This window comes from Alosa sapidissima, chromosome 21 (genome assembly GCF_018492685.1).
Source record: "Alosa sapidissima isolate fAloSap1 chromosome 21, fAloSap1.pri, whole genome shotgun sequence".
Lineage (NCBI taxonomy): Eukaryota > Metazoa > Chordata > Actinopteri > Clupeiformes > Clupeidae > Alosa > Alosa sapidissima.
This window is the reverse complement of record NC_055977.1, coordinates 26114021-26139020: the sequence shown is the minus strand read 5'-3', so window position 1 is coordinate 26139020 and position 25000 is coordinate 26114021. Positions and strand designations below refer to the sequence as shown.

The 25000-nt window shown below is 41.1% G+C and overlaps 3 protein-coding genes across 3 annotated transcripts in view; 1 reads left to right on the top strand and 2 right to left on the bottom strand.

Annotated features, from left to right (window-relative positions):
* Positions 1–2763: 2763 nt before the first annotated feature.
* LOC121696032 lies at positions 2764–4600 on the bottom strand. The gene is made up of 4 exons (XM_042077335.1): positions 4335–4600; positions 4110–4210; positions 3889–3987; positions 2764–3652 (listed from the first exon to the last, which is right to left on the bottom strand). The coding sequence occupies exons 1-4, from the start codon at positions 4573–4575 to the stop codon at positions 3359–3361; spliced, it is 735 nt and encodes a 244-aa protein (XP_041933269.1). The 5' UTR covers positions 4576–4600; the 3' UTR covers positions 2764–3358.
* Positions 4601–10174: 5574 nt separating this feature from the next.
* On the bottom strand, positions 10175–19800 carry sf3a3 (splicing factor 3a, subunit 3). The gene is made up of 17 exons (XM_042077334.1): positions 19569–19800; positions 19163–19210; positions 18988–19040; positions 18738–18843; positions 18397–18469; positions 17302–17393; positions 17107–17189; positions 16457–16595; positions 15620–15688; positions 15137–15204; positions 14566–14673; positions 14387–14456; positions 13436–13600; positions 12753–12863; positions 11819–11909; positions 11485–11540; positions 10175–10631 (listed from the first exon to the last, which is right to left on the bottom strand). The coding sequence occupies exons 1-17, from the start codon at positions 19662–19664 to the stop codon at positions 10554–10556; spliced, it is 1506 nt and encodes a 501-aa protein (XP_041933268.1). The 5' UTR covers positions 19665–19800; the 3' UTR covers positions 10175–10553.
* A 1157-nt stretch (positions 19801–20957) lies between these two features.
* LOC121696067 (ubiquitin-conjugating enzyme E2 E2-like) overlaps positions 20958–25000 on the top strand; it is a 49418-nt gene continuing 45375 nt past the window's right edge. The window contains exons 1-2 of the mRNA XM_042077385.1: positions 20958–21108; positions 23585–23776. Of these exons, the coding sequence (XP_041933319.1) occupies positions 23586–23776 (191 nt within the window). The 5' untranslated portion in view covers positions 20958–21108; position 23585. The remainder of the gene's footprint in view (positions 21109–23584; positions 23777–25000) is intronic.

The window sequence follows — 25000 nt, the reverse complement described above, 5'->3', positions numbered from 1 at the left end:
ATGCGAAAAGGATGGCCACATATTGATGCTATAGTCCCACAATCTTGCACTGAGAGCATAGCCCCACTTAATCTTTATTCACCTCACTTCCACCACAGGGAACTGGATTCAGCCAAAGGCCTTTGCTGCAGTCAACTTGGGAAGAGGAGACATTTCTACCAGAATGAGATACCAGAAGTATCCCCTAAAAACTCTACTACTGACTCAAGCCATTGATTAATAATTATAATAATAAACAATTGTAATACAAACAAACAAACAATAAATAAAACATCAGAGATTTAGAATTAAGTAAAAAATGGAGTAAAAAGAATTGGAAGGAGATAGATACAATTAATGCAATACAATGAATGCAGTGAAAATAGGAAGACCCTGTGGAAAGTCCTCAACCAATAGCATAAGGAATGGAACATGTGTATTCTCTGTGTATAACTGAATCTACATGGCAAGATTTGGAAGATCCCTGCTAGAGACTTCAGTCAATAGCCCAACTGATAAAACAATGTGCTTGGTTTTCTACTAGAACTAGACTGAATGAATTACTGTTTCACAAGTGGCTAGAAGTTATATAGGCCATATAAAGTGCCAAGGCCAACGGCAATATTACTATGATAACCCCCTACCACCACCACTCAGAATGTGTTCTGTTTTCACAGATTGGATCTAAGATATGGATTTGGCTGAATGACCAAATGAGCCAGAACCAATTTGGAACTGTATCACCTGTGTTAGAATAACACAAAGGAAATAAGATGGTAATCTTGGGATCTTGTTTCTCTAAATAAACACAGCAGTATTCATTCACACAAAGATGATTCAGTTTTCATGCAAACATTATACATATTTATACTGAATCTGTGTAATAATTCATGGCAAACAACAGGCTCACAATTATCCTTTCCTAAAAGCTATTATTCAACCATGATTGCTTATTCATGATCTGATTACTTGCATTGTTCCTTGTTGAGAAACATTCTCAGCAGGTGCCTTGTGTTGGTAAAAGCATTGCAAAGCATCTCGAAACAACAAGCTGTCCACCCGCCACGAGTGGACGGATAGCATCAATCTTGATGAAGTGTGTGTGTGTGTGTGTGTGTGGTGGTGGGGGGGATGTTTACGGAAGAAAAAGATGAAACATCCGCGTCTGACATTTGAAAAGGGCCTCGGAACATAATGACTCAATCGGGCTCATCGTGGGGTAGGAGAGTACACAAACAACAACGGGCTCAGCTGCAACTCACCACGGGCCGCAAGCCTATATCGCTTTCTCCTCACATTGGGTATCTATTACAGATCTCCAATGACATTCAACAGAGGGCATAATGTCTTGCACAATACCCCCACAGTCATTGTGTGGCCACTATTAATGATAATGATTTGTTTACTAGGGCCTCTAAAAATGCGGGAAAAAATATATTTCCTACATATCTCTCCACACTACGAAGGTTGACATACCAAGGGCATGGTGATATGATCGCTCAAAGTACTGAACTAAAAGCTATATTTTCTGTTTGCCTGAATTTCTGATGTACAAGAAAATATGTGAATGCATAGTCAGTAATGATTATATAAAATGTTTTCCAAGCCGGTTAAATAGTTAAAGGGTATAAGAATATTCTCAAATAACCTTTTTTTCAAGTGACCTAATAAACTGGTGTTCTGAGGGCCCACTATTAATTGTCCCCTTCAGTAAGATGTGGTACTATTAATTAAATTACTTGAGGTTAGTAACATATACCTGATGGCACTTGTCCATTGTATTAACCAAGATCTATATACACTTGATGGTCAACACTTGATCAAAATATTTTTTTTTCTTTGAGCTCTACACCTTTTCTTTAAGTACTTTTTTTGTTTATCATGCATTAATCTAGTGCATTAAATACAATTGTGGGTAGCAATTTTGCCTTTTTGAAGTTTGTAACCCCCTTCTTGGCGAGTCATTGCCTCAGATTCTAAATGCATATCAAATGCATTCAGTAACCTTCTCGCTACTTAGACACATAACTCAACTCAGACAACGCACAAAGGACATTGAGTGTGCTAAATAATCTTTTTCCCAGTGTAGGCTTTCCTGACCCAGCAACATTTTTGAGAAGGGTTGGCCATTTTTCTCATTATCAACAGAAAGATACAAGCTAAGTGAATGTAATTTTTTGCACTGACACAGCTTCTGGGATATAAAGTGGCCGTCTGACACAGAAAGCGATTATTCAAGGCGGATTTAATCTAAATATGAAGTATTAATTCTTTGAGACCTTGAGTAGAGTGCCCATGAACTTTTGATAGTGCTTAATCTTGAGGCCTAATTTTCTGTAATATTTCACACTCTAAGTCAGTGCTTTTCCACACTGCAAGCAAGATTTTAGACTGGTAGTGCATCACTATAGGGTACAACAGCCCACCTAGAGCAAAAGAGACATACCAGGTCTTAATTGTTTTACTAAGTCATAAAGAAACCTGTCCCATCATGGTTGGTAGAGTAGTTAAAAAACTGAACTCAGCAAGATGGTTTTACCTGATTTGTCACCCACCAACAAGCAATTTTCACCTCAAATTATGACCTGCTAATATGTCTGTCTTCACCCAACCAAATGTGCAACACATTTAAACTTAAACACATTAAACACATTAGCACTTGATAAGTTTACTTGCATCCTTATGTTAGTCATGGTCAAAATACCCTAGGGCTATAATGAACTGGAATGTTAGATAAACATGGGACAAAATGGGGAGCAGATTTAGTATCACACTCTAATACATTTTTATTTTTGCCTTTTTTTTATCTATTTCTTCGGACGAGTTTCAAACAATGGCACCATCTTGTGGTGAGTTCCTGCACAAAGAAACTGAGAGCAATAAACACTTCCTATGAAATCCAAAAGTAGTTGAGAAAATTGGTGGTAACTGAAAGGTAAGGTAAAAAGGTAGTTGTGAAAGGTAAATAAAAGTGAAAGGTAAATCAAAATTAGGATGTACCATGTATATAAAAGGGCGGGTACTCACAGTGCAAGTCCCCTCTCCCCGCTCTCCTATGTTAACTTATGTTACCTGTTCCTATCACCAAGATATATAAGTGTAGGCAAGCATTCTACACCTGCAAAATGTTATGCATGCCGTATGAAGGGACATAACCTAAGCCAATAACAGATACATATATCCTGACCTACCCTGTTTGATTACACAGAATTCAACAGCCCTCGAGATACTGGTGACAAATTATGAGAAATCATGACCTCAGTGGCACATTAATAGTGCTCCTTGGCTCCTTCTGTGACTACAGAGCCAGACTCAAACCAAGGCCGCACCGCAGGGCTCATCTGGCACATTAAGCCTTAATGGACCGTCACAACATCATCTAAGACAGAAGATGGACGAGTAATCCAAGCAGACCGAAGGTCAGGAAGGTGCCGCTTAGTGGCACCTCCAGGGACAACGATGAGAGACACGTCACAGAGGCGGCGTTCGAGGGCACATGGAGATAACCGTCCAGCTTGAGACAGGAAGTGGCGCTGGCTCCGCAGCACTCCTGGTGGCATCGGTATTTGTACAGTGAGAAGCAGGGGGCAGTGTGTAGGCAGTCAGCGCTGCAGCCAGCTGTCCAGGTGGTCTTGGACTCGATCCAACTTACCTGGCGAAGTGTCCGCTTCAGCTAGGGGGAGAACAGTTGGCAAGGATGGAGATGAGTCAGGGATGCTCTAACAGAGATGTTAATTCCTTTTTAGAAAATTTCTGGGTGAGTTCAATGTCAGAAGATCAAAGATCAAAGGTCATACAAACATATTTGTGTCTGATATCATGTTTTGTAAGAAAACATGTCTTCCATAGGAAAAATACTGTTGATCTAATAGATCTAATACTGTTGATCTGTTGTAGGTATAATCTTACTTCACAGAAATTCTCTTCCATCTTGCAAGGCTCCTCTGTGGCATTTACAAACCGAAAGCATCTCTGTCCAGTACAGATAAACATCTTACACACCTTCACCTGGGGAACCAAGACCAACAGGTGGTATAGATCAAAAGACAGGCTCAGGTAAAACACAAACCAAGACAGGCAATATTGTTTTCACAAAGAAAGGGTCCTAAGCACTCAGAGGTATGACTTACATTTTGGCCAGTGATAGGTGAATAGAGGCCACCTGCTATAGGGGATATGCCTTGTAGGTGCACATACTTTGATGTGGTATTGGCATATGGAAACCCTGTAACTGTTAATAAATGTAAAATGATCAACATTGCTAGTTGAATACCATGTCAGTTCATGATATATTAAATGCATTTTTGACTTTGTATATAGCAGGTACACTATAGCTTGAGACAGGATTGTTTTACCTGGATTGTGCATTTTAGATACAAATCCTCCATTAAAGCTGGCACTAGTGGGGTGTACTGTTGCTGACAACCCCAAAGTCTCCTTGCGTGTGTAAGATTCTGCAGGGCTGTTGTTTGACTTCAGTTCCTTTGTATTGGCAGACGTGGTCCTGATGATGTCAGAGTTCTCCTGGGTTCTACTGGGTTCCAGGTTCTCATCCAGAGGTGTGGTTCTCTTGACCAGTGGATTTTTTTCAGTCATGGTGGAGGGGAGCACAGTTGTGGCTGCCATGATCAGATCTTTTGTAGGATATTTTTTCTGATCAGAAAAATAGTGTTGAGGTAAGTTTTGATTGGCTGTTGTGTTTATACTTATAGGCTACACTGTAATGACACATTCCCTCACCTCACTCACTCACTGAATGGAACGGGGCAAAATCACCTAGCAGACATGCTTCAGCAATACACACCTTCCAGACCTCTCAGGTCTCAGGAGAAATACTTGTTAGTAAAACCTACAACTAAACATGGTGAAGCAGCTATTAGTTGCTATGCAGTTCAGCTCTGGAACCAACTTTCAGATGAGATCAAAGTTGCCCCAACTGTAGCCAGTTTCAAATCTTCAAACCTTGAATTTCCCCTTGGGGATCAATAAAGTATCTATCTATCTAAATCTAGGCTTAAGATCAAACTTTTCTCAGATGATTTCTGCTAACTGCTCATTGCCCAGTTCACAGAGCACTCTTCGGGTGAGTACTATTGTTCCTTGTAGTACTATAGCCATCCTTAGTTGGGCAAAGGGGGATTCTGTGAAGAAGTTGTCATTCTAACAGAACAGACAGACAGAGGTGGAAAAAGTACGAAAATATTGTACTCAAGTAAAAGTACCAATACCTTGATGAAACATTACTCAAGTACAAGTTAAAATACCGATCTGAAAATGTACTTAAGTAAAAGTAAAAAGTAGTTAATTTAAAATGTACTTTAAGTAAAAGTGACTTAGTTACTTTTTTTTTTGGGGGGGGGGGGGGTTCCAGAACAACCAGTTTTACCAGAAACTTTCTAATGAGGAGATACAGCACTCAAAAAATCCTCCATAGTAATGCATGGGGTTAGTCAGTTGTCTACAAATATCACAACCCTTCCGCGGCAAAACGTTGACATGTGAATACATTGAGCCAATCATGTGGTGTGTTGTAAAATACATTGAGCCAATCATGTGGTGTGCTGTGAAGACATCGTGCCAATCATCTGTTGTGATCTCGCTGCTGGAGCAAGATTGGTGTCGTGAAGCCTTACGCACACGCATTTCTGCCGAAATAGATGCACGATAAGTGCCCAAAAAGTGTTGCAATATGGCCACCGAGTGGAGGTACTTGCCTGAAAAGGACTTTGGTCCTAGCTCGAGTTGCTGCAGCCAGCAGCTAAGGCAGCCATGTTCATGCTCCCAGTGTGTAGCGCTGTAGCTGCAGCAACTCGAGCTAGGTAAAACCGATTGTTTCAGTTTTGTTCATACCGACAGCACTCGGTGACGTTGAGAAATGGAGATCTATGTGAAAAATCACTGGAGTTCTCCTTTAAGTTTGAGCAGTAGTTGATTTTCAAAGTTAGTTGCACTCATCCTTGCGTCGCTTTGCAGTGAACAGTAATCCAACTGAAAAGCCCCTCACAGGCAGCTGAGGCAGGGAGGCCAATGTTGAGTTGTTTTTTATATTTGGAAACAAGCAGAAGGTTCAGCAGATTAAAGGGCGTCGAACTGGGGGGAAGAGTGGGAAGTATAGGGCCCCAATGGAGGAGAGGGCCCATGAAAAGTGGAATACGGGGGGTACAACATTTTCACCAGGCATTAGTAATAACTCAGGTAATCCACACATAAAAAATCCAAACAACTCCATAAGTAGAGTCATGTGTAATGAAGTGGAATAACCCAGGGAAAAAGTATTGAACAAGCTAAGAAAAAGCACTAAGGCAAGGAAAGGGAAGGAACGAGCTGGAATCTGTAAGTAGTTAGAGTAGTTATCCTTTCTATCTGTGCAAATGAATATAAGCTTGGTTAGTATATTGATGGGCTATAAAAAGGTTTTTCATTACCAAGGTGTCACACAAGAAACATTTCATGATGGATAAAAGCAAAACGCTCTCCCAAGACCTTTGCAACCTTATGTTGCAAAACATATCAATGAAACTGGTTACAGATGCATTTCAAAACTTCAGAATCTTCAGTAAGCAGCATGGGAGCCATTATCTGCAAGTGGAAGAAACATCACTGCCATGCAGGATCTCCTCGCAATATTTCTGACCAGGGAGTCAGAAGGATAGTCAATTCCAAAAGCCAAGGACCACTCGGAGTAAGCTCCAGAAAGACTTGAAGGCAGCCAATTCAATTAAATTCAATTAAACAGTTCTGGAAGTAACTAAAGATGAGGATTCACAAGAGGGACCCCTGGAATCTGTTTAGAACAATGGGCCAAAATCACACCTGATACTGTGACTAATACGTTTTGTCATACAGGAAATGTCTTGAAGCTGTCTTTACAAACAAAGGCTTTTCCACAAAGTATTGAAGAAATTTCAGTAGGCACGTTCAGTACTTTTTTCCTGTGTCATTCCACTTTAATACACATAACTCTTATGTTTGGATTTTTTATACGTGTGTTAATATAATGTGTGGTGAAAATTTCGAATAGACTCACTGGAAATTTAAGCTAATTACTGAAAAAAAAAATATATATATATATATATATATATATGTCCACCATATATTTATTTTACCTGAATATTTTAACTTCCAAATTAAATGTCAAAATGAATGTCAGACGAAATTTAAAGTTTGACTGACTGGATTTTGTATACAAAACATAGTGAAAACTGTCTAAGGTCACTCTCCCCTGCTAAAGAGCTAAATGGTTTAGTCCGCCTGCACGATTCATAAGGTAGTCTATCTTTTGTTTATTTAGTTGAGCATCGCTAGTAGTGGACCGCTAATTGTTATGCTGCTGGTGCAATGTTTTCTCCAAGAAAGCCAAGTCAGGTTACTAAAAAGAGAGACATCAAAATGAGGGGAAACAACTGCTAATAAACTTCTTTCCAAAGAAAGGTGAGCACAAACGTCAAAACACGAAATCCCATGGTGTTTGCTTGAATATCACAGCTATCATTAGTGCTAAAACGAACTGAGACAACCCATTGAAATAGCTACACATGTAATCTGCCACCCATAGGTTAGGCTACACATGTAATCTGATGCATCTCGTGATCCAGCTCCAGCTCCATCCCTTTCAGAAAGACTGCATGGCGCCAGCTTGATGTCCTGTTGTAGGCTACATGCTGATCATTATCACTAGGCTAGTGGTTTAGGGCGCGATTTCTTTTCTCTCCCTTTCTGTTTTCGTTAGTCTTAACTTTTTTTTTTTACTCAAGTAACGGATGGGATTTTTTTTATGTAGCGAAGTACAATACTTCACTCAAAATGTAATCAAGTAAAATTTAAAATACCGATTTTATAAACTACTTAAAAAATACAAAATACACAGAAAAACTACTCAATACAGTAACGTGAGTAAATGTATTTCGTTACTTTCCACCTCTGCAGACAGATTGGGCATAGTCAGAGTGTAACGGCTCGTTCTTCACGGCTTGAGAGTTACAGCTACAGAGAGAATAACGGAGTGTTAACTATTTGGGTGTGTACTCCACGAGGGGAATTATCGAGCCCTATGGTTGGGCATTTTGGCCCTGAAAGGAAATCTGTGTGTGCGTGCGCAGTTTGGGCCTACTTCAAGAATCTCCTTAGCGTGCTGCTGTTCATTGGGTGTTTGACAAGTATCATTATTACTGAGTAATTATTCTATGTTCTTTTAAGTCTTTTAATTATTACTTTTTAAACACTTTAAAACTATTGCCCTTTGCTTTTATGTACTATTTCCTTGTGTTTTCTTTTTTATTCTTTACTTTTTAAACTATTCTTTTGACTATTGCCCTTCTGTGCTTTTATTAGCTATTCCTGTTTGCTTTTGTTTATGTAAAGCACATTGAATGACCTCTATGTATGAAATGTGCTATATAAACTTGACTTTGTATCTAAGATAGTGTACTAAATAAGCACTGACGCATTACTAAAACAAAAGCCTTTTAGGTATTATACTTCCAAAAATAGATAGAAACTGTAAATGCTGCCTTATATCCACACTTGTGAAGTATATTTATGAGATAAACAATACCTCTTCGGAGTCTTTGCTGCTGTATACTTGTATACTGGTGAGCATTTCCAATGAGAGAAAAACTGTGAACAATTCTGTTTCATAAACCATGTCATAATCAATATTTGATATATTTAAAAAGCTACAGAGAGATCAAACTACTAGAGATTCTTACTGAGTAGAAATCCAACCATCTTCACTTGAAGAGAGATCCACACTGCAATAAATCCATAAATTACATTAAATGAACGATACAATTATAATTAGATGAAACTTTGTGAATTTAAATGTCATTATTACTTCACTTCAAATAAATGTACCAGAGGTGAAAGAGTAAAATATATCAAATAATGTTGATTAAAGCAATTAACACAATCTTAACCCACACACAAATAGTGCTAAAATCAAATATATTACTTCACATTCCCTTCTCTCTATGTGTGTGTGTGTTATGTAAATAATTGGACTGGTGCATAAAAGACAATTGTTGATGCACTACACTTGCCAGAACACCTTGGGGCAATTAACGGTCACACTTGTTTGGTCAGCATTTCCCTGAGAACCATTTAGTCTGAAGCCCAACCCAGCGTGGCTGGCTATTAGACAGCATGGCTATTAGGCAAACCTCACTATTCACTTGGGACGGTCGCCCACATCAAAGAACTTGAGAGTGGGCAAAGCTAATATCAACTGCCCTGCTGTGCTTAATCAAGTCCTTTCAGCCAAAAGAAAGTTTAATGACTAATCAATTTAAATTAAAATCAGTGTTACTGTTTTTCACATTCTACTCCAATTTGGATGACATACCCCCAGTGTGTTTTAATGAAAGGCGAACGGAAGCAGAGATTCTGTTCACACTCAACTTAAGTCAACATCAGAGAAGCATTTTAAATAACTCAAACATCCCCACAGGAGTGTATCAATCTTCTATGCACCCTGAAATCAAATGAACAAAGGTTTCTGGCACTGACACACAGCCTCATAAAGCTAACACCATTCGGCCCTGCCTTCAGTCTTAAATCTCTAACACTTGGTCCTTCTCTCACAGCCTGGGCTGCCTAACTCCAGGAGACTGTTGGTTGTTCAAACCTTAAATCTTTTTTACCTCATCGTATGTCGTACCAGATGTCACTGCAGTGATGCCACAAAGCACGGAGCGGCGTGATGGAACAATGGGGGACCGTGCCGCTCGCTCTCTTCTCTGAGCGTGCTTGGCTAGCCGTTCGGTTTTTAATTACAGGGAGGTGCATCCCTAGACAATTAAAAGAAACAAAAACACACCATCGAAGACTGGCAAGGACAAGATACAGTGGAAGACATGTGAGGAAGGACACAACTTTACCGAGAGCGTCCCTGAGATATATTTTGCAATTTCATTCTTATTGAAATCAACTTTACTTTCAATACAATGGTCCATTATTGGGGAGTGGCAAAGACTGTGACTAAAATACATTTAGAGTGTGATACTATGATTTTTTGTCAAGGTTAGTGTGATAAATTTCTTTCCAAATCACTATTCTAATATTTGTGTGTGTGTGTGTGTGTGTGTGTTTATGACATGGATATTCATTGCATGATCCTGAAATTATACCATAGCATAGCATGTATAGCAAGTCATAAAATAAATTCAGACTGTATTAAATATACACAACCACATCAAGGTGAAGAATACAGACAATTTATTAAATGTAGCAAATCAGTTATAAACATATCCTCATCTTACAGGCGCTACAGAGAGGGAATGGTATAGCATAGAATGACCACTAGCTATAAAAACAACATAAAAATAAATCCCTAAAAAGATACACAAAACCACTTGTGGTCAAAAAAATGGCGTTGGGAATGCCGGATGGATGTTCTGATGTAAGAGGACCCTACCAGCTCCAGAGAGGGGACAGGCATGTCCACAAGTGGCTTTGTGTTTGTCCACTTTCATTTACAGATAACCCTGCCCCTGCATGTATGTTGAACTGGCTTTTACTCCTTTTCCTCCATAAAAGAATCTTTCCTGGTTGCCGTGCTTTCGTCGGGTCTGGCTCCTTTACAGAAGACCCTGTCTCTTCAGATCCTCGTAGGTCTTCTTATTGACCACGTTTCCACTCGAGTCCTCGTACTCCTCCTGCAAGAGTGAAGCCAACAGGTTATGAGATTATGCTCTACATGACATTACTGAAAGCCAGACAAACTCAAGACTGCAATGTGTATTGAGTATTTTCTGACTTGTTTACTCCTCCATCCAAATCAATTGACATTTTTGTTTTTTTGGGGGGCATTTTTAGAGAGAGTGACAGGAAGCAAGCTGGAGAGAGAGATGGGGTGGAACCGGGAAATTACCTGGGTTTGACTAGTCCATGTGGCACTGAAATCAGTCGCACCACAACTCAAATCAGTTGACATTTAACCAAATACAGTACACAAGAAGTTGTTTTAACAGGCTTGCTATTCTCAAATATTTGCACTCCAACACTCTTCAATCCTAAGAAACGTGGACAAATTCTACTTCCATTACTGAACGCTATATAAATGTGACATTTTGTTGTTGTTCAGCAGTCAGGGATAGCCTAGCTAACGTCAGACCTCATCTCATTGAGATGGGGTCTGGGAACTAGACATTAATTTTCTCGTATTTGAAACGTGGTTTACGAATGCCCAGAGCCGTTTATTGGGCGCTACGAATGCCCAGCAGCATGAATAAAATCACGCACGTAAGGCAGCATGGGAAAACCCAGGCTAAGTCAGGGATGGAACTCAGGTCGGCCGTTTACATTTACATCTATTCATTTAGCAGACGCTTCTCATCCAAAGCGACTTCCACATGTCAATTATAACTTGGGGTTAAGTACCTTGCTCAAGGACACAACGGTGGAAGCTGGGTATTGAACCCACAACGTTCAGGCTGCTGCATGCTAGCCCAGCTCCTTAGCCACTACGCTACCCCCGGCCCGTTTACCAGGCAGTGATGCTACACCTACCTCTGTATCAGGCTGCCACCTCTCGGATGCCTTCTGTGACTTCAGTTTGGACCAGACTGTAAAGAACATTGTCAAAGACAAGAAAGTCAAATACCACAACAGAAAAATAAAAGCATATGTTGACAGAGCATGTAACAGAAACGGACCCAAAAGGGCTTGTTTTAGTGGCTTTATGTTACATTTTATATTTTAGCTATAAACAGGAAAAGATGGGAAATTTTTTGTGCTGTTGGTTGGGGACTTCCCACAGCAGCCGGTCAACAACATAAAGCAGGATAGAACAGGAATGTACATGGAACGCTAACGACTATGCATGCAATAGTGGAATACTCACGTGAGACGGCGTCTTCGATCTGGGTGACGTTGGCGAAGTGAGCCGTGTTGGGGATGCCAAGGCAACGCATGCCGTGGGCGTGGCGCCACTCCTGAGAGGAAACGACACAACGGGAACGCGTTACACCTCAATACCACAGGGCTCTGACAAAATTCAGGTGCTTTTATTTTGAAACACAAAGCTGCACACTGCAATGAAGGTCTTCTATTTTACATACAAGGGGTCTCTCAAAAACAAATAACATAATTATCACTTTGTTAACAAGAGGCATGTTTTTTGCTGTTGTTGTTTGTTTGTCTTTGTTTAAAGTCTACACTCACAATGGATATCAGTAGTAGTATATTGACCGTTACACAACTCAATTTCAATTTAATACCACTTATAGAGCGCCAAAACATTGCACATGTCTCATGGCGCTTTACAGAGTGTTAAACAATCAGAGAAGACCCATGAGTAACAGGGGCGAGGAAAAACTCCCTAGAATTGGAGATACATGAAGGAAGAAACCTCGAGCAGATCCACGACTCAAGGGCCTGACCCATCTGCCTAGGGTCAGATGCCGGGTCCCATTGAAATAAGTTATTAATTACTGTTAGGACAAAAGGGCTTCCATGAGCGGTGATATCCTGGGCATAAGCCCACTTGGACACATATAATAAGTAGTATATTGAGCATAACTAGTATTGAAATCCCTGCTAAACCTGGATTAAATCCTGGATTGGATTTGGCACAGGCCTCCTGGATCTGAGGCAAATTAGGACCTGATCAGTTCCAGCACATCTATATCTGGGTACAAATCTAAAAACAAAAATATCATAATCCCACATGACAGCAAAATATCAAAAAGTGTTTTTTTTTTTTTTACTTCCGATGGCTATGTGTGTTTGGTCACTGCAGATATCTTCTAGCGGATGGCATAAAGTGTACAACTCACTGCAAAGTGCCTCTGGAAAGCCTTGGGTCCACGGTATGTGTAGTTTCCACAGATCTCACAGTTGTAGTTGATGTTCAGGCCGTGGAGCTTGTAGAGCCAGTATGGTATGGGCTGGAGCACAGAGATAGGGGATAGAAACATTTCTCATTTTTGTTCAGACACATTTATCCAAAGTGACTTACGTTACATATTACAAGGGCCGTTCTCCCTAGAGCAACTCAGGGTTATGTGCCTTGCTCAAGAGCACAGCGATGGAAGCCAGGATATGAACCCACAACTTTGCAGGCTACTGGACGCTAGCCAAGCTCCTTAGCCACTACGCTACCACCAACTGCCCCCAAACATACAACCTATTTACTGAAAGACACACAACAACTGAAATCCTCCATGGCAAACAAAGACATAAGCCTTTTGTTAAGGACTTAAAACTTCTCTCCTGTCATATTAGATGTATTGGGGTTTTCTCTAGTCTTTATTGATAGGACAGGACAGGATAGGATAGTGGAGAGTAGACAGGACATGGGAGTGGGAGAGAGGAATGACCTCAGGGCCGACCCAAAACTAGACCTGTGTGTGGTATGAGATGCTGCCTCTTGGTCCCTAGCCCCTAGTGACCCCCTGCCCCCCATTTTGATTTTAAAATCAGTCACTGTAGCGCCAGTAGCATGAGAGCGGAGTCCTACCTTGCCATCCCAGCCCAGGGGCAGGTTCTTGGGGTTGTAGATGATCTCGTTGTCCTCGTCTTCGCTCTCGCTCTCGCTGGGCTGCTCCTCGTCCTCCTCGTCACGCTCCTCGCCCGTACGCGCCTGCTTCCTCTGAACGTTCTCGTGAGTCAGTTGCCTCTGCTCCTGTAGTTCACAAACATTACATACACACATAAACATCAGGGCCGTAAATATCACAAACATTAGATACACACATAAACATCAGGGCCGTAAACATCACACACATTACATACACACATAAACATCATGGCCGTAAACATCACACACATTACATACACACATAGAGATCAGGGCCGTAAACATCAGCAACACAACTGACGACGTCCACACGTATGTGTCCTACAACAATAATGACATGAAGAATGATATCGTTGGGGATCACTTTCGGAACGATTTTGAGAACAATAACAAGCTGACAGCCAATCAGAATCAATCAAATTTTAGCCATCACATTCATCAACACAAAGAGAGACTTTTCTTATTGTTGGTCAGTGTGGAAGCTTTTAGCGTTGTAGTTATAGGTTCGATTAGATTAAACGTTATTGTCATTGTGCAGAGTACAAGTACACAGACAACAAAATGCAGTTTGCGTCTAACCAGAAGTGCAAAAAAGCAGAAAAGTGCAATGTGATATACACAGTATAGACAGGTGGTGCATAACCAGTATAACATATATAGTGCAGTGTAGACAATAGCATACAGTTAAGAAGGTGGAATTGTTTACAGTAATATAAATTAACTATAAATATGTGCAGCGTATTAACAGTAACCTTATATATGATATGCAGTGTATTAACAGTAATATATTATAAGAAAAACAGAATATATGGATATTCAGTATGACCCGTATAGACAGATATATCATTATAGTTATCGTTCCTGGTATGAATGGTCCTTAAATCAACTCACCCCAAGGATCTCCACGTATTCATAAATTTGGGCCTCGAGGAAGCCAATTTCTTTGTTCCTCTCGGTGTCTCTGTGAACAGTAAGAACCAGAAGGTCAACATGTGCATCATACAATATGTTTACTTCTTTGGGAGTGTTACAAAGCATTTCTGTAGATTAAAGACTTGAAATGTTCTTACTTTTTGGGGCCTTTGGATTTGGGGTGCTTAGCGAAAAGAGAGGGGTCCAAAGATTCCATGGATTTGCCCTTGGTGCTGAAAAGCCTCTGAGCTCTCTCCTCCAGAGTACTGCATAAAGAAAGAACAGAATTATAGGATAGAATTATGGTTTTGATAGGATTTATATAGGATAGAGTTATAAATTTAATCACAGCTAAGAGATCTTACTATTAGAAATTCAGTCAAAGCAAAAATAAACTACAGCGATTCTGGTACAAAATTTGATTTATGGGTGTAGCTTTAAAAAATTTTTTTTTTTTTTAAACTGAATGTTTACACTTAACTATTTATTAATAGGATCAACCATTTGAGATGAACCATGGCATTTTCAAGGGGGTCCATGAGGGACCATTTCCAATATTAAAAACCCTGCTGTTGATGGTCTATAATATATTTAATATTATACTATAATTATAATAATATAATTATATAAGTATGCTTAATTGAAATGCTTAAATAATTAAAATATGTCCAAAAGAGTAAAGAAGAGGGAGAGGGGGATTTCCCCCATCACACGGAGAAGCACACTCACCCTCCACACTTGAGGCCCAGGGCCATAAGGGCAGACTTCAGTCTGTCCAGCCCCAGAGAAGCCAGCTCCTGTAGGGACAGAGAGTCAAACAGTGAGGCAGGCGCCACAGGATCAGACGGGTCTCAGGACTAAACATATGGTGGAGCTCATCTTGCTCCACAAGGTGCTGACTATGGAAAAATAATGACTACAGCAGTGGCACTGTTGTCATTTTACAAAGAGGGCATCCCAGAGTGCATTTCCTGCAACATTCCATTGGCAGGATTCTATAGCTATAAGAAATGGAATGGTTGGAAAAATTTGAACAAAAAATAAATATTCCCTGTCATCCTCATATAAAGCATAAAGCAACAATTCTACATAAACCAGACACTTAAAATGTGTTGTTAACCATTTCATCTTACTTTTCAGCTGTTTTCCAACATCATGCCGTTCTGCATTTTATCATGTTAGATTACGTAACGCTTGCAAATGTAAACCTACCTCCCAGGAGGAGAAGGCAGACAGGTCCAAATGAGCTCCAGCATGGGTCAAAGCACTGCTGGTCTCTTTCTGTTGGACAGAGAACACACATACACACACGCAGACACTTTAAAGTCATGGCTCTATGAACAGCAGTCAGTGCTTACCAATGACTGAAGTATCCCCATTAAATGATTATCCAGAAGAAGCTAAATAACATCCAATAATATTCACAGGTCAAATACTATGAGGTACATCAGTTTAAAACTCTCTCTCTCTGACCCATTCACAATGAAATCTTAAAGGTGACATATTCTGTGTTTTTACAATAGTTCTACCCAAAGCAAGAAAGAGTCAGGTATTTAGCAAACGGTCGTATCCACAATATTCCATTTTGAAAACTCTGGCTTTGCGTTTCATGTGGATAGCGAATCCACAAACATCTGAAAACGACGACATAGAAACCCATATTCCCTTCCTGATGGGACTTCGCCAGTTTGATGTCTATTAACTCTCCATGACTGACTTCAACTTCCGCAACTACCCTGGCAGCTGTGAATGCAAGACGTAGACCGAAATACAAACTTTACTAGACTTTGTATTTGGTAGCATTGGTAGGTCAATTAAATTCAGCATTTTACTTGCTGACAACTGCATGAATGGTCATGTGATTTGTGCAAACGATCAAGTGACCCACACTCCAGGTGTCCCCCGTTCTGTACAGGTGTCCCATGCAGACAAGATTCAGAATCTGCAGACGTGCATACGTGGGCGGAGAACGTACTTAAAATGAAACAACGCCTTAAATCGAAAAAGGAACCGTGTGGATGGAGCCTGAGGACACGTTCACACACTCACCGGCCATCCAGGAAACGTTCCAGCCTCCCACTTCTTCTCAAACTCCACCAGGATCTTGCCGTAGAGCTCGTTCTGGTCCAGCAGGGGCTTCACGCGGTCAGTGTAGTCCTGAAGGTACTCTATCAGCATCTCCAAATACCTGATAAGATCAGGACATTTTTACATTAACATTTATTCATTCAGCACACACTTCTCTCCAAAGCAACTTCCATATGTCAACTATATTACAAGGGCCATTCTCCCCAGAGCAACTCAGGGTTAGGTGCCCTGCTTAACATTTCAGGCTACTGCATGCGGACAGATCCTTAGCCACTCTGTTACAAATGTACATGGGTGGTGGTAGCACTCCCTTTTGAAGAAACAGTTGCTTTATTTCCTCTAAAATTTTGGTAGATGTAAAATAGAAATATGTTGTTTGCCCATCAGTACTTGTTTGTGTAAATCAACAAACACAAATACATCTGAATGACATGATTGGATGACATGATTGGATTATGAATTAAACTTATTTGCTGTGAAAGTTTTTCAGCCCTGTTGCTTATTAGCTTGGTAATACTTGTTCATTACACTTGTTCCTGGTTTAATCCACCTTTGATTTTTAACATCAAAAGCAATTTACATGTCAATCTCCACAAGGCTATTGTTCTTACCTTTTATACTCTGCATTCTTCCTGTCTTTGGAAATGTCAAACAACTGATCGAATGAAGACAGGTAGGAGAGGTAGTCTAGTTTCTGACAGACAGAGAGGGAGGGAGAGATACATCAGTCATCAGTTTGAACTTAAATGGTCTGCATGCTGGATGAAAAAACAAACCTGAGGTAAGGAAATATGCCACAAGCCTACCTCTGCACTCTTCAGGTTGATGTACTTCAGGTAGCAATCATGAAGATCCAGGTAACGGCCATAACCCTCCTCATCTGTAAACTCCACAAGATCTGGACAAAATAAACAGCAGTCAGTGAATGCAGAAGAAACACAGGCCTACTGCTTAAAGCTTAAATTTTATTCTAATGCTGCAACTGTAGCTCTATAGCTTAAATGTGTGAATGTTTATAGCTTAAATTGTATTCTAATGCTACAACTGCAGCTCTTTAGCTTCAATGTTAAAATGCTAAATGGTAATAGCTTAAAATAAATGTTATTCTATTGCTGTAAGTTTGGATAAACGTGTGCGCCAAATGAATACATGCAAATGTTGTTGAGGGCATGGCCTGGAGCCCTTGGTTTACAAAGAAGGCAGACACAGGTGTAGGAAAAGGTACTGGGAAGAGGCATATCTCACAGAGAGTGTCTCAAACCGCCTACTGGCACACTTCAACTACTTAGTTTCAGTATATAGCCTGTCCTTAGTGAGTTTGTGGAATGGTGGGATGGCTCCTTTTTGGAGCTAAATGTCACAAAGACCAAGGAGATGTTCATTGACTTCACCAAGCATGGAGGATGCAGGACTGCAACCTCAATCCATGGGGAACCAGTTGAAGTTATACATGAATACAAATACCTGAGCACTGTCATTAATGACAAACTGCGTTTTGACTCTAACACAGAGGTGATTCTTAAAAAATGTCAACAGCAGCAGTATTTCTTGAGGAAGATACACTCCTTTGGAGTGAGCAGGAAGATTTTCAACATTACACCTCCTTTATTGAAAGTATAAGGACCTTTTCATCTATATGCTGCTGGTTTCACTCCCTCTCAATCAAAAATAAGAAACACCTCCAGAGCATTGTGAACACATGTTCTAAAATCATTGCCCACTCTCTTCAGTCTCAGACATCACTACACGCCAAGGCAGCACTAAGGAAAGCCAACAGGAAAGCCCCCTCCTCCTTCTGGGACTAATCCCCCTTATACACCTGTCTCTCTTGTTCTTTGTTTTGTCCTGTCTTATATGTCAGGTTCATTTTAAAAAGACAAATTTCAGGTGTGTTATCTTACTCTGCGCCTCCTCACTGGGGTTGTCCCTTGCTTTCATTAACTCGTCAAACTCCACCGACATAGGAACGCAGATCTGAAAATAACAAACACAACACGCATGTATGAGAAATATGCACACACGACAACTAAACAAGTATAGATCTAATCAGTCAAATATGCACACACGACAACTAAACAAGTATAGATCTAATCAGTCAAATATGCACACACGACAACTAAACAAGTATAGATCTAATCAGTCAAATATGCACACACGACAACTAAACAAGTATAGATCTAATCAGTCAAATATGCACACACGACAACTAAACAAGTATAGATCTAATCAGTCAAAATCTCACTTCATTGGGGTGCTTGCGGTGGAACTCCTTGATCTGCTTCAGGCGATTGTAGAATTCCGCAAACTCATTAGGCCCAGAGATGGCGTTCAGCTCATCCTTCCTCATCCTGAATAGGTGAAAGTAAACAAGTAAACCGTGTTTAAGGACAGTGTGTCACAGGAATTCTCAGTATTCAATTATATCAGTACAGTATTTACTGCATTCAGTCAGAAAGTTTGCAACGATCAATATAACCAAATGGCCAACTCACCCATCTTTATCCTCGTAAGAATCCCTTAGATTTCCACCGACTTCCATGTATCTCTAAACATATAGAACATATGAAGCGTTAGGAAAATTTCAGCGGACTTTGATAAAAAATGGTTTAAAAAGGGAAGTGACGAAGATCAAGCTGACATAAGAAATACCTTACAGAATTTACTTACATCCAACATAGCTCTGGTGCGGTGATCAGAATTGATTTGATCTCGCAGCTGTTGGGGAAAAGTAACTGGATGAGTATTTCAGCATAACTATTCCATCACATCAAAAAAGCATTTAGCAAAGCCATCTTAGTAAACTAAAAACATTCATTCCAACCAACATTGCTTGGTGGCTAACAAAGTAAGTTTGTGTTTATCAACTGACTTCACGTTACTTTAATAAAGCACTTCAATGACCACTATGAGGAAAACAATAATGCAAAAACAAGTATGCAAGGTCAAAGAAGTACATCCCATCTAAAGCAATGCCGCTAAACCTTCTGATGCATAAAATATATTAAAATGAAATGTAAAGTTTACGACCCTAATGTGGAGGCAAATAGCTAAATAGGTTAGCTAGTTAGCATACCGTCGTTTTCTTGTGCAGCATCTCTTTTGTTTTTGTGTCCATTAGCCTCTCTCTTTCCTCGTGATATCTGCGTTGCTGCTCTAAAATTGTCTCCATGATTCCTGTCAAACAAGACACAGGACACTAATAAATACTGGTATTTCCCAAGAAGATCTCAGGCCACCCAAATAAATGAATTCGCGGTAGCCTACGATGGTCGTGCGTGAGTACACGCGGAAGTCGGTCCGTAAAACTTTGAATGGGAAAGAAACAGAAACTTGGAAATAAATGGTTCCGGGTGTATTACTGGCAGGAAAGTGCATGAGGCTGACATTAGGCTAGACACCAAAACAGATAATATAGCCCATTATTTGGAATAAGCTTATATATTTGACAAGAATAAAAACATTGCAAATCTAGACTTAGGCTACAGTTTAAAGAGAAAATCACTGAAGGTAGCCTAACGCCTACGTGACTGAGTATAACAAATAGCCTAACATCAAACAACACATGACATTAAATCATATAAATTATATATTAAAAAAATCTATAGTATATAAATATAAATATAACAGATAGATTGGGGAAGTAGCCTAACAGAATAGTCTCATCTATTTTATTAAATTGACCAAAGATTGGCCTTTGTCTTGCAATGAGAATGAGGAGCACACACATTTTACACCATTACTTTTTGATCTAATGTGAGGATGTAGCCTAGCCCTACTAGCCTACATTATTATTACCTTGCATTGCCCATAAATCCATCTAATAACCAGTTATATGGAATGCTGACACCCTCTTGTGGACAATATCCTGCAGGCCTAAATACAAATCAAATTCAATAGATTTAGGCTGCCCTTTATAAACAGGTCCGCCACCGAACTTAGGACATTTTCACTTCCTTTTTTAAAATCCTGGAAGAAATAAATGTCATGCATTTTGAGGTTGAAAGGGAAATAACTATATCTGTTTGAGTGTAAATAAGTATGACTACACAGACTAGGCCTACACAGAGATACGTTACATTTCTCTCTAGGTCATCCTAAAGCAAGGCTCAATTTTCAAAGGGAGATAATGCAGGGTTTATTGGAAAATGGGAATTGATGCTCACATTGTCGTCGTTGTCATCGGGTTATGGACAGCACAGAATTTCAGCTCTTAAGCGCCGGAGAAGGTTTGAATGTAAGAGTTCTAAACACTCGTAGCCAAAGAGCAGCTGACTCACACAGTAGAATTGTTCACACATAGCTCATGCTTAGACACATTTTGTCTCAATAGCCTGCTTACTTTGATTTAGCCTGCACCAAGCTGCGACCTACCCCTATTCTTCACACCCATACTTCAGTCGCAGAAACACTCACACACACACACACACACACGATTCGTGCGCGCACCCGTGGAGATGGTGCTTTAGAGCGCGCTCGGAGGCGGTCCGGTTGCCTCAGAATTGCTCGGAGATATCAACGAAAGAGCGAAAGCGAGCGGACCCGCAGTCATAGCTGAGCACATATTTCGGAGTTGATCGTAGAGATTTTATTTAGCTGTCGGCGGCCCTTGACAGGTAAGCTCGTCAGTCTTTTGGTGTTTTGGGTCTTAGCCAGCCTAAAGTAAGCTCTAAATGCCCCATGGATCCATAGGGCTTCTTCGACAGGGTGGTGGGGTATTCTCTTGTCTTTTGTGCCGAGACAGTTTTTGCTCTCTTCCTACCAGAAACATCTTGTTTTTTAGACATTAATACGGGCTTTGACGGCACTGTACTAGGGGAACCCGTTGATTACGAGACCCTTTCTGGCGATCAGAGGCTGCCTCGGCGAAAACAATCCCGACCGACAGGCGAGTTCTCCGAAGAATACATTCGGGGCCTCCTCAATTATCTCGGCCACAATTCGCGGGGCTTCTCCGCTCCGTTCGCTGACCTTCCATGGCAGCGAGTATTTTGACAGTTCCGCGTGACAAGTGAGACGAAATATTTACACAGCAGAGAGCACAGAGCTGTGCTGCTCACATCGAGGGATTTTTTCTCGCTCCCCCTTTCTTTCCAAATGACATGATAAACAGGATTACCTAATCAATTTGGCACAGGAACTCGATAACCTACGCATAATATCTCTATAACAAGACAACCATGATTTCATACTTTGAGCGTTGTCTCACGTTTAACAGTAGGCTAAGCTATCTGAGTTTTCTCTGTGACTAAAAGCAACCATCACCTGCAATAATCTGAATCGACTATGTCATCTGTTTAATGCAGTTAGATGGCGGTTTTATGGCTCCGGTGGGCATTATGAATGTGTGCAATTTTACCTGCACATTTTAATAGACTAGAATACTATAATGCAAATTACTATTGAGTTCACATTATGCTGATGGCTATTATATTTTACTGTAGGCATACTTTTTTGTTTTAGTTTTAAACATTTATCACATTTATTTATTCACAGTCTCCAAAACCTGAACTATTTCACTAATCTATTTTGGGTCATCAAAATATGGTTAGAAGCCAAAGACAGCAATTACGAAGCAAGGGGACTTTATTAGGTCAGAGTTTTAATTCGATATATCAATTGACCTATTTCATTGTGCCCCCACAGCCCAGGCATCACTGAATAATCCCATGTGTTGTTTAATATCCCTGAGTGGATGGACTGGCGAGTGGCAACAATTGAATTTCAGTGCTTCCACATTCACTGGTTTCTCTCGAAAACACCATTTCCTATTGTGTAAATTTTGTTTACTCCTCAGATCACCTGGGGAATTGTTTGGGAAGTTGGGGCTCATACCCCTGATTTGAAAAGAATAAGTTATTCTTTTGAGATCAGTCAGGGTCAGGCATCTTTTGCTACCTGGATCTCTCTGCGTTCCAATTAAAGAATAAAACAACATCCCTTAGTGGAGAGTAGAGCAGATGTATAAGCCTATTAACTCAGATGTCATTGAAGCAAATATGCATTAAATAAATACTTTGTAGTAATTGGGTGCATGTGTATGTCTACACAGCGATATGTCTGTCCTTTGGCTGCAGGAGCTTTCCAGGTCAGACGCCTGAGCCATGGCCTCATCCAGCCTCACAGTGTGAAGTAGCCCTATAACCCACAACCTTTCTTTACGCCAGCGGACAGCCGGGCTGTCCCATTCTGTCTTCATAGTTCAGGTGTCATAGAAAACAAATCCGCTGTCTGGCTTAGCCATCCCCACTTCACTTTGAGGATGAATGAACCTTCGTCACCTTGAAGCTTTTAAGACTTTGATGGGAAATTGAATTTCACCCAGTGCGACCTTGTAGGAGAGCCTTGATTATAGACAGAGTCGTGCGTGATAGACTCCCTTAGGCAATGTTACCCGGCGTGTGATTATGACCTTTAAAAAGCCCTCGAAGGGAATAATATCTCATCACAAATGTCCCACTGTCTGCAGAGTTCTGTCTATGCTGTGGGGTAAAGAGGTCTAACATCTACTATGAGGGACTACAGCTTAAAATTCCATGAACGTTGTCTTGTCAAGAAGCGCTACAGAGGCATAATAGCAAGTGACCCATTCCAAGGAGTCTTCCTATTAGATAATCTCTCTCTCTCTCTCTCTCTCTCTCTCTCTCTCTCTCTCTCTCTCTCTCTCTCTCTATTTATCTGTCTGTCTCTTTTTTCTGTCATTCTCTGTCTGTCTCCTATCTCTCACACTCACACAATGTTTCTCCTTTTTATCTCCCATGCTCTCATTTCTCACTGTCTTCCTCTTCTGCTTCCACTCCCTTTACTTCCCCCTTTTCTCTCTCTTCTTCTTTGGGTTCATCTTCTTCTACTGCTACTTCTTTTTCTGCTCTTCTTCTGCTCTTCTTCTTCCTGTTCTTTCCTCCTCCTCCTTCTTCTTCTTATCCTATTGTCATCATCTTTTTCTTCATCATCATCTTGTTCTTGTTGTTTTAATCATCTTTTTCCTTCCTCTTTTCCTCCTTGTCCTCCTCCCATCTTCTTGTTGTTTTCAATCATCATCTTTCCTTTTTCCTTCTTCTTCTTCGTCCTCCTCCCATTTGCCTCCACCAGGATGTCCAGTGAGGTACAGCAGAGGCCGGACGACAGTCCCAACACCAGCGGCGGCAGCTCGGACGCCGAGCAGCGGGAGACGGCTCCGGCCGAACAGGCCCCCGAGAGGGAGCGCGATCAGACCCAGCCCAAAAAGAAGGAGGCCAAGATCTCCAGCAAGACTGCTGCCAAACTCTCCACCAGTGCCAAGAGGTAGGCCTGCCTGCTCCCCTCTCCTCTCACTCGCTCTGGAAAAGCCTTTCATGGAATCTCGGCCCCGAGCGTTGGGGAATTAGAATCACAGGGTCTTTCAACCCATTGAGTGGGGTCCAAGGGAGAGGCTTAGGCTTGTAAGGGGAGAAAGACCAGCTGGTTCGTGTCTTCTGCCAGTGTGTGTGGAGTCTGGTCAGACAGGCCTGTGCGGCCTGTGCGGCTCTCAGCTGAGTTCCATAGGTCTGTGACCTTAGTTCCATAGGTCTGTGACCTTAGTTCTTGAACGAGTCCACAAAGGCAAACAAGTATGAGGAGTATGAGAGGGATGTCTGTCTCTTCTGCCCTCTCACCCAGCCAGTTCTTGCCGGCAGTTATGTAGAATGCCAAGGTGTGTGTGTGTGTGTGTATGTGTGTGTATGTGTGTGTGTGTGTGTGTGTGGGGGGGGGGGGGGGGGGAGTCAGTGACTGCTCTGATTTAGCTATGCGCAGTGCAAGAGGGCATAAATCTAAAGGTTTGGTGTCAAGTGGGGGAGAAATCAGAGAGCGCACGTGCAGCCTCCCACTCTAGCTCTGAAATGTGCAAGGTGAAAGCCTCAGTAAATTAGCCCCTCTCTCCCTAGTGTACTCACTATCTTTTGCCATCCCTCTCTCTCTCTCTCTCTCTCTCTCTCTCTCTCTCTCACTCCCTCGCTGTTTCAACACACCACCGTGCCTTCTGTGTGCACAGCCCCTTAGCCTCTCACTGGTGGAAATGTGCCACCTCAGGAAAAATACCGCAGATCAAATTACACAGCATGCAGTCAAGCCCACAACGACTCCATAACCATAGCAATTTTATTACACAGCCGTTGCAAAATATGTCCCCTTTTTTCTCTCTACTTCTCACAACCCCCCAACCCCCCACTTCCCTTCAGTAACCCCCCCCCCACACACACACACACACACACACACACCACCACCAACCCGACCGACCCACCTGGAGGACATAGGAGACAGCAATATCTGTAAAGCTAAGAGGTTTAATATCGGCACAGGTGCAGCGGGGGTTTTGCTTTCTTCTGTTGTTTAGTGACTGCCCGGCGTCCCTGTGGTGGAGTCAGGTCAGTTGAGCTGTCTTTATGTTTGTGCCCTTTGCTCTTTGTGAAGAGTTCAAAGAGATAGAGAGAAGAAGAGAAAGAAGATTAATAGAGAAAAGGAGAGTGTAATAATAGAGAGAATCTGAAT